This window comes from Triticum dicoccoides, chromosome 5A, assembly GCF_002162155.2.
Source record: "Triticum dicoccoides isolate Atlit2015 ecotype Zavitan chromosome 5A, WEW_v2.0, whole genome shotgun sequence".
NCBI lineage: Eukaryota > Viridiplantae > Streptophyta > Magnoliopsida > Poales > Poaceae > Triticum > Triticum dicoccoides.
In genome coordinates, this window is record NC_041388.1 from 5,523,811 (window position 1) to 5,539,261 (window position 15,451).

The window sequence follows — 15,451 nt, forward strand, 5'->3', positions numbered from 1 at the left end:
GCCGACGACTCCTCCCGCCGCCGGCTCCTCGCACCATCTCCTCCTCCACCGACAACCCCGAGTTCAGGGCCGTGCCCACCATCTTCTCTGCCTCCGGACGCCGCCCCCTCCCCTGTCGTGCAGAGCATCCAGGTGAGACGCCGACGCCCCCCTATTCACCACCCTCCTCGATGATGCCCCCCTCTTCAACACCGGCCACTGCCGACCTGCCTCTGCCTCGTCACCGGACGGTGAGCTCCTCTGCTATGCAAATTTGTCAATTGAAGCGCCTGAATGATGTTAGCTTAGCATTTGATGATAAATGTGATGTTCTTTCTGTCAGTGTGAAACTCGATGGATAGGGTGTAAGGTTTAATCAGTACATCTAGTCTATTAGGCAGGGGTGCAAAGTTGCAAGCTCAGGAGTTTGAAAAATGAGCCTATTTGGTCTGATGTAAATTTTCTGCTGCACTGGAGCATAATATAATATGGTGCTGACTATATTCTGTTTGGCGTCCTTATTCTTCAGTGGCATAGCTTAAAAGTTATCTGCCTTGGCTCAAATGAAGGTTGTTCGACATCTTGAAATAAGCAAACATGCCTTGTGTCAAACCATATTTTAAATCTACAAGCTTGATTTTTCTTCTATCTGCTGTTTTCTCATGCTTTGGCTTGTAAAACTAAATTGGGACTTAGGGCCAGAGTAGATAGAAGGTGCAATCTTGGCCATTTTTTCACATGCATCCGTTTAGACTCTTGAGAGATAGAGCTATTTTATCAATATTTTCCTTTACCACACCAGTATATGTATGACATGAGCTCTTATGTTTTCAGAACATTGAGACTGAACTTAACTAATTCTGATCAAACCATCCCTGGAAGTATGTCTGTGTTGTCTGATTGAATTGTGTGGTGAATGAGACTGCTATTGGTTGGTGGTCACTAGTTGTTATTGTGGTTATGTTTGTAGCAGCAGAGAAGTAATAGCAGAGGAGAGGAGCATATTGATGCATGTGCTGATTGGTCGTTTTTTATATGATGATGAGGAGGAGTATCTTATTTGGCATGACTAGTAATTAACTGGTAGTAACTGATAGTGTGATACCCATCATGCAGACATGCTTTAGGCAGGCTTGGTAGATTTGTCAAGGCAGGCTTGATATGCATGCATGCATTCTTTGCTTGTTTATATACATTCTTGTAAACTGAGCATGCTCATCTATCTAACTATCTATCTACCTGCTTTAGTACGTATTTATGCATTGTATTTTTATTTCATTTGGAAAGTAAAGTTAATGTGAAAGGAAGAGAGAAAAAGAAAGGGAGGAAGACAGATGCTTCAGTCAGTCTAAGCCTAGCTTAATTTGAGTGACAACCACCTGCCTGGCTGGCTAGCATGATCATCTTTTACATAAAACAATTTTCAGCAAAGGTCATGTCTCCGACCATCGTGTCGTGATGATTTTGCAGGTACCCCGAGAGGCCCTTGAGTTTGCTGGAATGTCGATTAACTTCCGTTCCGGCAAATTCGGGTACTCCATATGTCCTATTTTCAGCAAAGGTCATGCTGAAATTTTCCATGAATTTTAGCTAATCAATTAGTCGTATCCACAGTTATAGACATCTTGAGAATCTAGAAGTGGGAATATCGAGAGATCTCATCACATTTAATTAATGAATCGATTAAATCAACTTTGGGAATAGATTGAGTTGGGGGCTCCATCTCAATAATTATGATAACGGTAGAATGCAAAAATTAAACTTAGACCCTTCCACTAGCCAATGGTATGTAGAGGTAGGACTTTTATTCTCTCTTATGGTGTGACTTGCCAGTATATTTCATGTGCTGACCTACACGGCAGTAACTTATCATGTTGCAGATTTGTCCGACGAGGATTAAGATGCGAGGTCATTGTTCTGTACTCAGTTTTGCAAGTCGAGTTGGATGGACTCATTATTTTTCTATGCTTCCATGATATTTTTCTTTAGATGGCCTTCAGCCATATTTATGTAATAGATACTATATTTGAGGATTATCGATGTAGTAATGTGTCATTGAACTCTGTTATTTCATCGAGTGCTATCTGTGCTAGCAAACCGATCCAGGGACTAGCACATTAAGCACCAAGACTCCGATCCATTCGGATTGAGTCGCTACACGTAACCACTAGCAATCAAATTCTTTCTTTTCTTCTCTTTTTTGCATTTTAGACACCCCCTACTTCCACTTGCTTGTACTCTTTGCAATTTTCTTTTTCACGTTCAATTTGCATATTTCTGGGAAAACTAAAACAAGTTAAGTTAGATTAATTTTTCTTACACTCTATGAAAAGAATCCAAACGTAGAAAAGTATTGAATTTAGCAAGGTCTATTTTCTTGCATTATATCCATAATTACAAGAGAAAAGAAGTATATCCTAGATTTGTTTCCCCCGCCATGTGTTGAAAGCCCAATAAGAAATATGCCCTATTAAAGTTCAAGGATGAAATTTTCACTCTAGCTGAAGTTTCATGATATTATTTTTCTTTAATTTCTTATTCTCTTAAAAAAACAATAAAGAAAATATAGTAATATCAAGAACATATATTCTCAGCAATAAGAACATGCTCATGATAGCACTATACTTCGCTACCACCAAATCATGGACCTTACTTATATGTGTCATAGCTTGTACCATCTTCTCATCATTTTTAAAGATTACCCGCAAGCCATGCTATTATAAATTGCATTGGCTGATGCAACATCTTTCCAAAAAAAATTCTGATCACATCATTTATGCCGTCCTCGATTCATGATGTACCATCTTCCCATTGTTTTTTCCTGTTACAAAAATAACATTTAGTTTGATCTATGTGGGACTTTAAATTGGGAGGCCAACTGAATTTTGTATGTCGAAGATCGAGTCCTTGATCTCAAATGCAGCCTGTAGCTTGGGAAAGAAAAAAAGTTTTTTATATTAAAGGATTATGTTTAGTTGGTATCTATGCGGGTCATTAAGCTGAGAGACCCATTACAATTTTTCGGCTACAAAGATCAAACGGCTATGATTCCTTAATTTATGAAGGTCCACCAGGTTAATGGCCGGCATATTCTAATTAACATGGGATTTTCTAGTGTATTTCCCCATTTTTTACCGCATCGCGCATTTAGTATGTAACAGAAGATTTGCATCTTTTTAGGGAAACCAAAAAAGTTAAGTTAGTTCATTTTTTTCTTACACTATGAAAAGAGTCCAAATATAAGTAATGCATTGAATTTACCAAGGTCTATTTTCTTGCATTAGATCCAAAATTACAAGAAAAAGAAACATATCCTAGATCTGTTTTCCCTGCCATGTGTTGAAAGCCCGAGTAGAAATGTGCCCTATTAAAGTTCGAAGATTAAATTTTCACTCTAGCTGAAGTTTAGTGATGAAAATGATGTCTTTTTTTTCAATTTCCTATCCTCCGCAAAATTTCCGATAAAGATAATATATTAATACCAAGACGATATATCGTCGGCAACTAGGATGTGCTTGTGATAGCACTATATTTAGCTGCCATCCAGTCATTGACTTTACTTTCATATATGTAAATAGCGTGTACCATCTTGTCATCAACTTTAAGTAACACGCGCAAACCATGCAATTATAAATTCGGTTTGCTTTCTGACTTTACTTTTATATGTCATAGCGTGTACCATCTTCCCATTTTTCCGGATGTAGGAGCAATCCTATATCTAACTTTGAAGATCGATTTTTCTGATTGTCTAATCCTATCCTGCCTTATTTCTTAGTGGCCACGCGGGGCTGCGAGCTTATAAATAACGCTGCTCTCTTGGTACTCCTGCTACCAATGTTCCATTGAGACACACCTGACGGATGAGTTCAGGAACCTGAAAAGAATCGACCTTGTGATTGAGGTATGCACATACTACCTATGCGTTCTTCTTTCAATTTGAGTGAATTCTCTGCTCAAACGAAACTGGCACTGCTATACTGTCATGTGCTACGCTTTACCTACATATGTTTCATATATTCTCTTATTTAGATTGACTGAATACTGAGAACGGAGCGCTAGTTCAGTGGCTGGAGTTCGCATTGCAGTGGCAACCCGCTTCTGACTCCGCTAGGGTGCTATCCGCAATTAAAATCATGGAGAATTCTCATCTTCCACCTAATTAACAGACAGTTATGGGAGTGATTCTTCTCCCTTTAGCCGACGTTTCTTATTACCGGAAAAAAAATTCACCAACTTAATTGGTACGTGTAGAAACGGCACTCGACCGACCGTTTTATTCATGGCATCAAGCAAGAAATAAACCACGGCCTTGTATGGATAAGCCCAAGCTTGGGTTATTTTCCCATTCTAACATTGTGAGAACCAAGAAATAAACTGAATAGCAAATGTGAATCACCTTACAAATTAAACCCGCGTCAATTTTGTCATCTCACTAAATTTAATTGTATAGATACATGCATATCTAAGTTACTACCTCAATATATGTTCATGTTTTTGCAGCGCCAGGCATATTGGGTTCATAGTTGGCTGCCTACATAACTATTAGACACGACATCATGGACATGCTGGCAACTAAAACCACATGGTTGGCCATAGCTCTCTTTTTCATAACTGTTGTAGCCACTAAGATTTCAAGATGGAAAAGCAATATCCATCATTTGTCCACAAGACCACTTCCACCTGTGGTGAATGTCCTTGCTCTCTTACCTTCACTTTTTAAAAAGGGTTTTGGGGTTACAATCAATGATCTGTACACAAGGTACGGCAGTGTATTTACAATAAATTTGCTTGGGCCAAAGATAACCTTGTTGGTTGGACCAGATGTCTCGGCTCATTTCTTCCAAGGGCTGGAGTCAGAGATTAGCTTTGGTAATTTTGCCGAGGTTACTGTTCCCATCTTTGGCCAGGAAGTTTTGTATGGTGTAGATGCCGCAACTCGCAGTGAGCAAGTAAACCTCATGCTTGATATACTAAAGCCATCCAAGTTGCGAAGCCTCGTTGATCCCATATTTCAAGAAGTAGAGGTACATTTAAAAGAGCCCTTCACTTTATTTTGACCCCCTCTATCTTTTATTCAATATATCACTATTTAAGTTTTTTGGTTTCATATATTCTCCAATACACATCTTCTAGAGGCAGTTTGCTTGGGTAAATTCCCTTAAACTAAGTACATACATAAGTTGACTATACATGTACTAAATGTGTTTTCGCAAGATGGCGTATGTGCTGGACCTGGTTTTGGCATTTGTCATTAGTTTTAGATGTAAGATATAGATGACAAGAGTAGTGATACCATGCATGTACGTTGCACCTGACTGATGACTTTCTTATACTAAACTAAGTACGTTGCAATTAATACACTCTTCGAGAGGTGGTTTTCTTGCGTTAATTCCCTTACCTAAACTAAGTCTGTACTTAATTTGACCACATGTGTTCCCGGAAAAAAGCAATATACATGTAGGACATTTTTTTAGAAAAGGAGGATGACCCCGGCTTCTGCGTCTGGGAGATGCATGCGGTCATTTTATTGATTATTCTCGAGTACCTTACAAAGTAGAACAACAATATGCCTGAATCCACCATCTTAGCAACATCTGCCGCTACTCCTATCCATTTGATGAAGGGGTGCAAGTCGGGCCACATACCCAGACCTCTTACCTAAGCCTAACATCTAAAGCCGGAGGGCCCGATCGAGCCATCTACCTGGTCTGGGGCACAAACCGGTCCGACACATCACATGTGTCGTCGCCGCCATCTTCCACTGGTCCATCTTCAGAGCAGATTGAGGTGTCAACCTTGGCAGGTCCTCCATCATCGACGCCACCACGACACCAAACGACGTCCTCCACCTACACGAGCCTTGGCAGGTCTTCCGCCATGGACGCCACCATGAGCCAAACAACGACCTCCACCTACGCGGGTCCATCTCCAAGCAAAGGACGTAGATCCATGCTAGGATAGGTCCGCACCACCGCCGTCGTCCACCAACCACATGCGTCACCCAACCCCAAGGTTCCCATAGCGACGCCTTCAAGACGGGAATGGCGCCATGAGCGCCGCCGTCGCCCAACAAAGTTAGGGCTTTCGCCCGGGAAACCTGGGGGAAGGGGAAGTGAGGAGACCAGTCCATACCAATGCCTCCAAGGAGGGGAACGGCGCCCTAGGCGTCGCCGTCGGCGCGGCAGGCCATGGCCAGCTAGGGATTTTGCCCGAACTAGGTCCTCGTCACCAGCAGCGCCTCCTGTAGAGAACCGGCGACCAACGGAAGCGCGGCCCGACCAGGCTGGCCCGCACGCCAAACAAGGGAGGAGGGGAGGCGCCAGATCATGCGCACCAACCGCCGTAGAAGCCGCCAACAACCATCGGGATCCCGCCGCCCGCGCGGCCATGACGCCAGATCCACTGCCCGCACGGCTGCTCGCCGGAACTTGCCATGCCTCGCCAAAGGAGCCGCCGCTCTAGATCTGAAACTCCCCACGCAGAGGCAGGGCAGCCGAGACCCCGCCGCCACCATCCTTGGCGTGCCAGGCTTGCCCGGCAGCTGCCTCAGGCGGCGGCGAGGAGGTGGGACGAGGTGGGGAGGGGGCCGCGGCGGCGCGGCTAGGGTTCCCCCGCCGCCACCGGGAGAGGCGACGCGGGGGTTGCGAGAGGAGGGGTCGCGGGCGGTGATGAGATTGCATACATGTAGGACATGTGCATATGATAGCAACGATGATGCAGATAAGGATATAAAATGATGGGTCGTACGTGGTCAACTCAGCCGACAAGACAAGTCTAAATTCTTTATTTTTAGGGAAGATAGGTCTAAACTCTTTGTAGGACAACACACTAGATTAGCAAGATGGTGTATGTGCTGGACCTGGTTTTACATTATCATTAGTTTTGGATAGAAGATACATGCATGTGACAAGAGTAGTGATGAAATGCATGTGAGCTGCACTTGACTGATTGCTTTCTTATACTACTACGCAGGCCTACTTTGCAAAGTGGGGACAAGATGGCATAGTTGATCTTAAACATGAACTTGAGCAGGTGCTCATGTTTATCTCAAGTCGGTGCCTACTTGGATATGAGGTTCGGGAGATGATGCTAAAAGAAGTATACTCATTGTTCCATGAACTTGAGAACGGCTTAAACTTTTTCAGCTACTTGTTTCCATATTTTCCAACCCTGACAAACCGCCGACGCAATAAGGCACACATTAGGCTGAAAGAAATATTCACCACAACTATCAGGTCACGCAGGAGTTCTAGTCGTGTCGAGGAGGATGCACTACAGAGGTTGATGGATTCCAAGTATAAAGATGGTCGCTCCATAACGGAAGGAGAAATTTCCGGCATGGTCATGGCCCTCATATTTGCTGGAAAACACCCAAGCTCTAGCACTAGTATATGGACTGGAGCTTTTATGTTGAGCAACACCAAGTTCTTAATAGCTGCCATGGAGGAGCAAAAGCATATCCTTAGCAAGTACAAGAACCAAATAGGCTATGATGCCTTGTTAGAGATGGATACCCTGCATAGATGCATCAAGGAGGCGATTAGGATGCATACACCAGCACAAATGTTAGCTCGCAAGGCACATAAGAAATTCAAGGTGCAGACCAAAGAAGGCAAGGAATATGACATACCTGGAGGGCATAATGTTGTAATCCCTACGGCATTCAACAATAAGTTGGCACACGTTTACAATGACCCTCATGTGTATGATCCGAATCGGTTTGGTCCTGGAAGAGAGGAGGACAAAGTTGGTGGTGAGTACTCTTTCACAACATTTGGTGGTGGAAGGCATGTTTGCCCTGGCATGGCCTTGGCTTACCTGCAAATTAAGGTGATATGGAGCCATCTACTAAGAAACTTTGAGCTCAAGCTAATATCTCCTTTCCCCGATGCGGACTTGAGAAAGATGGGCCAAGAGCCTAAAGGAAAAGTAATGATAAGTTATAAGAGACATCAACTGTTGCACTTATAGCCATTGATAAAGTAGTAATACTAATAATCATACCTAGTTAGTTTAGTGTAAGAATTTGGGTATGGAAAGGTTCGTCCCGAAGAAGGTTTTCCTGCTATCTCCAAATTCAGTTAGACTTGATTTCTTTTACTCCAAGTTGTAAATTGGCATTATAAGCCTTCATATGATGATTAGTACATGCATCCAAGTTGAATCTATTTTCACTACCTCGTCTTCTCTCTCCTCTTCCCCTTGTGTTGCTGTGCCAAGGATGCCTATAACGGTTCGTAAAGCATAAATTGCTAATAGATGCATGCAAGGCATACTTCCACACCTTGCAAGAGGTGCATGGAGACTTTATAAGACATCTCAAACAATAAATTATATGAAGCACTTCATGGAGACTAACTATAAGACATTTCAAACTGTAAACTATATGAAGAGGTGCATGGAGACTTATTAGACATTTCAAATCATAAATTGTCGATAAATGTATGAGACATATTTCCACACTTTGCAAGTCCACCACAAGATAAACACACAGAAAACAATGATTCTATCCTATTCACTAAAAAAATACACTGAACAAATATTTGAGTTACGAGTATAACAACAGGCCAATTATAGGGTATGACATGCCACCGCGACTCTACCCTATTAGTAAGAAAAATTATGAGGTGTGATACATGTCTCTGGCTAACTTCATGCTGATGTATTCATGTGTGTGTGTTCTGGTCCTAATGTTTGCGTGAGAACCGACAAGATTTCGAGTCGTACAACTAGTTTGTATTAGATGGTACTACGTACATTGCTATGGGAATTTGTGGACAAGAGTTGATGCAGTGATAATCATGAAAGGAAACATATACTTGTTAATTAGCTGGCTTTCTTGCCCTAGAGCTTGGCCTTCGTGTTTGCTATGTACACGTTGCATGGCCTTAGGTGATGTAGTTGTTGGCTATAGGTAAAGTGTTTGATGCAGTAAGATTTAGTTTAGTAGCTAGCTACCGTAGCATTTTGGTCTTGGCAGAGATGATGACAAAGTTGGTGGCAAGTTCCCTTTCACGACATTTGGTGGTGGAAGGCGTATGTGCGCTGGCATGTTGTTTGCTTACCTTCAAATGAATTTGATATGGAGCCATCTGCTAAGAAACTTTTATCTTTAGCTAATATCTCCTTTTCTCGAGGTAGATTTGAGCAAGTTGGGCCAAGAGCCTAAAGGAAAAGTAATGGTAAGTTATAAAATACGCCAGCTGTCGTGCTACTAGTTGTTGATAAAGTAATAATATTAGTAATTATACCTAGTTAATATTAGTTTAGGGTAAGAATTTGGGTACAGAACGGTTCATTCCAAAGAAGGTTTCCCGTTGTCTCCAAATTAAGTTAGAATTGATTTATGTTATTCCAAGTTGCAATTGGCCTTATAAGCCTTTCTTAGTCAATCAATACATGCAACCAAGTTAAGTCTTCCTCCTCCTCCAGTCGGCGCTGCTGCTGGTCCGGCCCATCTCCAATGGCTTTTGGGCCATGGAGGTGCGGAGTATCTGCCCCCACCCCACCCTCCTCCCCCGGCGGGAGGGACTCCGTTCTCGTTCTTGTTTAGGTTCAACATCTTGGCTGGGGCTGTGTGGCGGCGACGATGTCCCTTGGTAGGAATAATGCCCCCCACGTTCTATCAATGTCCTTATGGTGCATCTACCTTCGTCGGAGGGAGTGTGGATGTGTCTCTTCGTCGTATCTCGTGGAATTTAGTTGGTGTTGGCCTTCGATGGATCTGGTCTTCGTTTGGATGTGTTTACAGGTTTGATGCTTTCGATCTATGACTTTCTTTACTAGCGATGGTTGCTCTTCTAGTGCGTTGGTTCTATGGGGCCTTAGCACGACAACTTTCTAACTGTCTACTACAACAAGGTTTGCCCGACTCCAGTGAGGGAAGGGCGATGACGGCGGCGCGCCTTCGGGTCGCTCTAGTGCTTGTAGTCACTAGGTGGTCCACGGATATGGTTGTAATTTTTATTGTCTCTGGTATTCTTTGTACTGTCATGATCGAAAATGAACATATTGGAAATTTCTAATGCAAAAAAGGACATTTCAAATGTAAATTATATGAAGAGGTGCATGGAGACTTATTAGACATTTCAAATTGTAAATTGCCAATAGATGTATGCAAGGCAGACTTCAACATGTTACAAGTCCACCATAAGATAAGAACACATAAAACAATGGTTATAGTCTACTCACTACAAATTACTGCAATGAACAAATATTTGAGTTCTACCCTGTTAGTAAGAAAAATTACAAGGCGTGATACGGTGCCTCTCGCTAATTTCGTGCTCATGTATTCACATGTGTGTGTTTTTGGTCTCGATGTTTGCATGAGCGCCGACAAGATTTATGATCTAGGGTCCTATGCGTAAAATGCAATGTAGGGGCCAAATTGCAATCTTGATCTATGATCTAGGGTGCTATACGTAAAATGCAGGGACTAGTTTCTTACAAGTCTCTGTAAAATGCAATTTTTTTAAAATATTATCCAATGCAGTCTTGCTCAGAAAAAAAAGATAAATAAATAAGCAACACAGTGGCGTTATCCCCTCGCTCGCAATGGCTAAACCCATGCCGCTCCCGACCCCGGCCGCCGCGGCGGCGGCGGCGGCGCCAGCGCGCCTCCCCGTCGGCCTCCTCCTCCACACAACCCCGCCTCTCCGCCTCCGCCTCCGGGTCCCCTCCTTCCTCTCGCCACCACCCCAAAGCCGCGGCCTTTCTTCCCCCCTCCGGGCTGTCGCTGCCGCCGTATCCACCACCACCACCGGCAGGCGCGCCGCCAGGCCGCCGAACCCAGGGCAGGTCATCAGCGAGGGCAGGGACGAGGACGCCCGCCGCGCCGTGTGCCCCGGGTGCGGGGTGTTCATGCAGGACGACGACCCCGACCTCCCCGGCTTCTTCACCAGCCCCTCCCGCCGCCCCCCGCAGGACGAATTGGGGGAAGAAGAATCCGACTCTCCGGAGGGGTTCGTCGGGGACGAGGAGGAGGACGACGGCTTGCCGTCGGAGTCCGATCTCGCCGCCGAACTGGACGGCCTGGACACCGGATTTCTCGAGTCCCTCGAAGAAGAAGACGAAGAGGACGAGGAGGAGGACGGTGGCGGAGAGACGGAGGCCGGCATGGACGGCGAGAGCGGCTGGGACTCGGAGTGGGACGACGGGATGGAGGAGGACGAGGAGGAGAAATGGAGCAAAGAGCTGGACGGGTTCACGCCGCCGGGGGTCGGGTACGGGAGCATCACGGAGGAGACCCTGGAGAGGATGAGGAAGGAGAAGCTGTCCAAGGCGGAGCGGAAGCGGCGGGCGAGGGAGGCCAAGCAGGCCGAGGCCAGGGAGGACTCCGCCGTGGTGTGCGCCCGGTGCCACTCGCTGAGGAACTACGGGCACGTCAAGAACGACAGGGCCGACAACCTCATCCCAGACTTCGACTTTGACCGCTTCATTTCGTCGCGCCTGATGAAGCGGTCGGCCGGCACGCCGGTCATCGTCATGGTGGTGGACTGCGCCGACTTCGACGGGTCATTCCCCAAGAGGGCGGCCAAGTCGCTGTTCAGGGCGCTCGAGGGGAGGGGCAACTCCAAATTGAGCGAGACGCCGAGGCTCGTCCTTGTCGGCACCAAGGTGGATCTGCTGCCATGGGAGCAGATGGGAGTGAGGCTGGAGAAATGGGTGCGAGGCCGAGCTAAGGCTTTCGGAGCTCCGAAGCTCGATGCCGTGTACCTCGTCAGCGTCCACAAGGATTTGTCAGTGAGGAACTTGATCTCATATGTCAAGGATTTAGCGGGGCCTCGCAGCAACGTGTGGGTGATCGGTGCGCAGAATGCTGGGAAATCGACACTGATCAATGCATTTGCAAAGAAGCAAGGTGTTAAGATCAAAAGACTGACAGAAGCAGCCGTTCCGGGAACTACATTGGGCATATTGAGGATGACGGGCGTTTTGCCTGCAAAGGCTAAGATGTATGACACTCCTGGCTTGCTGCATCCGTATATTATGTCAATGAGGTTAAACACCGAGGAACGGAAGATGGTTGAAATCAGGAAGGAACTTCGGCCGCGGACCTTCAGGGTGAAGGTAAATTTGTAGTCTGTTAACTTTGCCCTAGTTCTGTTTATTTCAGATGGAGTGGCTGACCTTTATTGTTTTGTAGTAGCCGCTAAATACAAATGCATAACTACTGGGTCCGTAACTAGAAATGGCTAGTTTCTTCAGTCTATTTTCATGTCAGCATTCTAGTTGTGTTTTAATTAGCAGTCTTCACCTAGAGGTACGTGGTCAAGATATATAGATATTGGTAGCATTGTAAAATACCGACAATGCTAAAAGTCTAACACTCTGTCACATAGAAGTTGAAACGAACTTCGGTGAACTTGACGATATTGTGGATTTATAGCTGGCTGTTATAATTAAACAGAAATGAAAAGGCACTTGGATGATTTTAACCAGTAACCCCTGCATGCCTAGTTATGACTTTACTCTTGAAGGACCTTATACACTGAATACACTTGGGCAACTCTAGTCCCTTGAAAGGTTAAGTGATTTAATAGCACCCCTGAAGCTCCTTAACTCTGAATTACAAACATATTGTTCTATGTTGTATCGGAATCCACGAGGTTAAGTTTGACTCAAATGTTGCGAACTGTTGCAGGCTGGACAATCTGTCCACATTGGTGGGTTAACACGCCTGGATGTACTAGAAGCTTCAGTTCAAACTATATATGTGACTGTTTGGGCATCTGCCAATATTTCCCTTCATCTTGGAAAAACTGAAAATGCTGAAGAACTGCGGGCCAAGCATGTTGGCATCAGACTTCAGGTGAGACTTCAATTTCCAATCTGCTTAATGTTGCTTCTAAGGATAAATTAGTTAGATTCTGTTTAATCAAAGGACTGAATAAAGATGATTTGGAAGTAAGGTTGCTTTATGGAACAACTCTGCATGTGATATGCTATTTGAATAAACAAACTCGCTGTTTAATTTGTTCGTCTGCTTTAATCAAAGGACTGCATAGATTTGTTCAGGTGTTCGCCATCAATTTGCTATGGTTGTCATATGTCATAGGCTACTAATGGTGTATTAAATCTATAGGGTGAACTCCTATTATACACTGAAAGCTGTCAATTTTCAAGACAATAATGAGCCCTGCTACCTGCTTTTGCTGTTCAGTGCATATGCAGCTGGAGTATACAATCCATAATATAACCATGAAAAAACATACTTTTTTTTGCATTTCTATATCCGTCATAATACTGATTTATGATACACTGTAATTGTGCAGCCACCAGTTGCGGCAGAGCGAGCGACCGAACTGGGCCAGTGGACAGAGAGGCGGATCGACGTGTCCGGGGTCAGCTGGGACGTGAACAGCACGGACATCGCGGTCTCAGGTCTAGGCTGGTACTCGCTGGGCCTGAAAGGCAACGCCACCGTCGCCGTGCACACTTTCGACGGCATCGACGTGACGCAGCGCGACGCGATGATCCTCCACCGTGCCAAGTTCCTCGAGAGGCCCGGGTTCTTGCTGCCCATCGCCATCGCGAACGCCATAGGCGAGGAGACCAGGAAGAAGAACGAGAGATTGAATGCCCAACAGCAGAGCGATGACGACGACTACGACGATGACGACCTTTCCGACGACGAAAGCGCAGAGTGACTGTTGAGGTGACAGTAGTGAAAGCCTTGTATGAGAAATGTTAGATAGGAGTGAGTGGGGAATAGCTGTTGTCTGGGAGCAGTGCTCCAGCAAATGGCTCATGTTCCATTGTGAGTTGTGATGTGATGATGTGTGGTGCACCCAAGAGGAATGTAGAAAAACTGAGAAAGGCCATTGATAATTGAGAGGAAGGAGATGCCATTCTGCCCCCCTTGCACACAATACAATACATACACAGTTGGGTCGTTGGTGCTTCTTGTTCCCTGACGTTGACTCCATGGCCTCATCCTGATGTGCTAACAGTGCTTTCAGTTAGGACTGGTTCTGTTTCAGCTGTTGCTTGTGTGATCACACAATCACAAAGATTGCAGTTCCAGGTGTCCATTCCAATTACAGTCAGTGCAAGCCTTGTTGGATTCAGCACAATGTTCCTTTCTTTCTCTATCAGGTGGTGTGATGTGATCATTGATTGGTACAAGGCCTCCTGGGTTCAGTAGTGCCCATGCAGGATATGATGCCCATGGTCACACTCACACATGTCATAGATCTTTTTTTTCTTCTTCTATAGAAAGCAGCACACTGAACACATGGAAATATGTTGTCTCCATAATTCCGAAATCACGAAAAAAGGCCAGGCCAAAGCTCGGTCCTAAAACCCGTTACCGACTTACCGCATATACAGTGGCGGACCAGAAACTAAGGTTTGTCGGGGCGACGAATGATGAGTGATGGCCCCGCCTATCGGTGGGTAAGCGAGCACCCTACACCGCCGCCAGAGAACTTGCGCCCAATGGTGGGTCCGCCACGACGTGTATGTGCATCGCGATGTAACGTCAGGTCGCCAGCCGTCCCTTCTTCACCATATGCCATGAGGGGCTTTCGCCGAGTCGTCGTCCCCTTCGCTACGCCACATAAGATATCTCTCTGGCTTTAAAGTGAAAATTGCCATATCTCTCTCACTTTAAAGTGAAAATTGCCATATCTCTCACTTTAAAGTGAAAATTGCCATATTGCCTCCCATTGATAAGCGCCTACCTTCAAAGTATTACCCCCATCCCACCCCCAAAGTACACCTTTGAATTTTTCTTCTTTATAAAATAGTGTTTTGATCTTTAAAAAAAGAGAGGGATGTAGGTACTTATAAGAAGAAGGAACTTTTAAAAAGATAAGTTCGTTAATGAAAATAGAACAAGAGAGGAAGCATCCAACACAAACCAACCCAAAGGAAAATAGAATGAATAGCCGCCCTTGTCCTCCGCTGCCTCCTCTTCTCTCCTCTTTCCCTTCCCCTTCCTCTTCATGAACCCGAACGTGCCATGACGAGCTACTCAACGCCGTCCCGCAAGGTATCAAACCCTAACCCTCCCCCCCTCCAATCCACCCGATTCGCCGCCGAGGGAGCCCCGTATTGGCCTGAAAATCTCTTCCCTTTTTCCATGCATGATATGATACCCCTTGGTCACACTCACATCCATTACTCTTTTTTCCCATCTCTCTAGAAAACAACACAACGAACAAATGGAAATATGTGTCCTCCATAGTTCCGAAATCACAAAAGAGGCCACGCCAAGGCTCGGTCCTAAACCTATTAGAACTTAAGTTTTGTTTTTGCGCGACGGTGCAGCGCCAGCTGGTCACTAACCTGTACCGCCGCCAGAGCTAGGGCATCCGCCCTGCCCGCCCCAATGGTCAATTTTTTGCAGAGGCGTCGCCCCCTTCGCCATGGCACATTACGTTTGTCTCTCCTTCAACCAAAAACATAATTTGGCACAGTGCCTCTCACTAGCAGCATCTTGATGGTACTTCCGTAGCATCACCCCCCC

At 45.2% G+C, this 15,451-nt stretch overlaps 2 protein-coding genes across 2 annotated transcripts; both read left to right on the plus strand.

Moving 5' to 3' along the window:
- Nucleotides 1–4,535: 4,535 nt before the first annotated feature.
- On the plus strand, nucleotides 4,536–7,950 carry LOC119297269 (obtusifoliol 14-alpha demethylase-like). Its single transcript, XM_037575127.1, has 2 exons — nucleotides 4,536–5,003; nucleotides 6,952–7,950. Exons 1-2 carry the CDS (start codon nucleotides 4,536–4,538, stop codon nucleotides 7,948–7,950), a joined length of 1,467 nt encoding a protein of 488 aa, XP_037431024.1.
- A 2,551-nt stretch (nucleotides 7,951–10,501) lies between these two features.
- Nucleotides 10,502–13,844, plus strand: LOC119298747 (GTP-binding protein BRASSINAZOLE INSENSITIVE PALE GREEN 2, chloroplastic-like). The gene is made up of 3 exons (XM_037576036.1): nucleotides 10,502–12,048; nucleotides 12,623–12,790; nucleotides 13,254–13,844. Exons 1-3 carry the CDS (start codon nucleotides 10,534–10,536, stop codon nucleotides 13,626–13,628), a joined length of 2,058 nt encoding a protein of 685 aa, XP_037431933.1. The 5' UTR covers nucleotides 10,502–10,533; the 3' UTR covers nucleotides 13,629–13,844.
- Nucleotides 13,845–15,451: the final 1,607 nt, after the last annotated feature.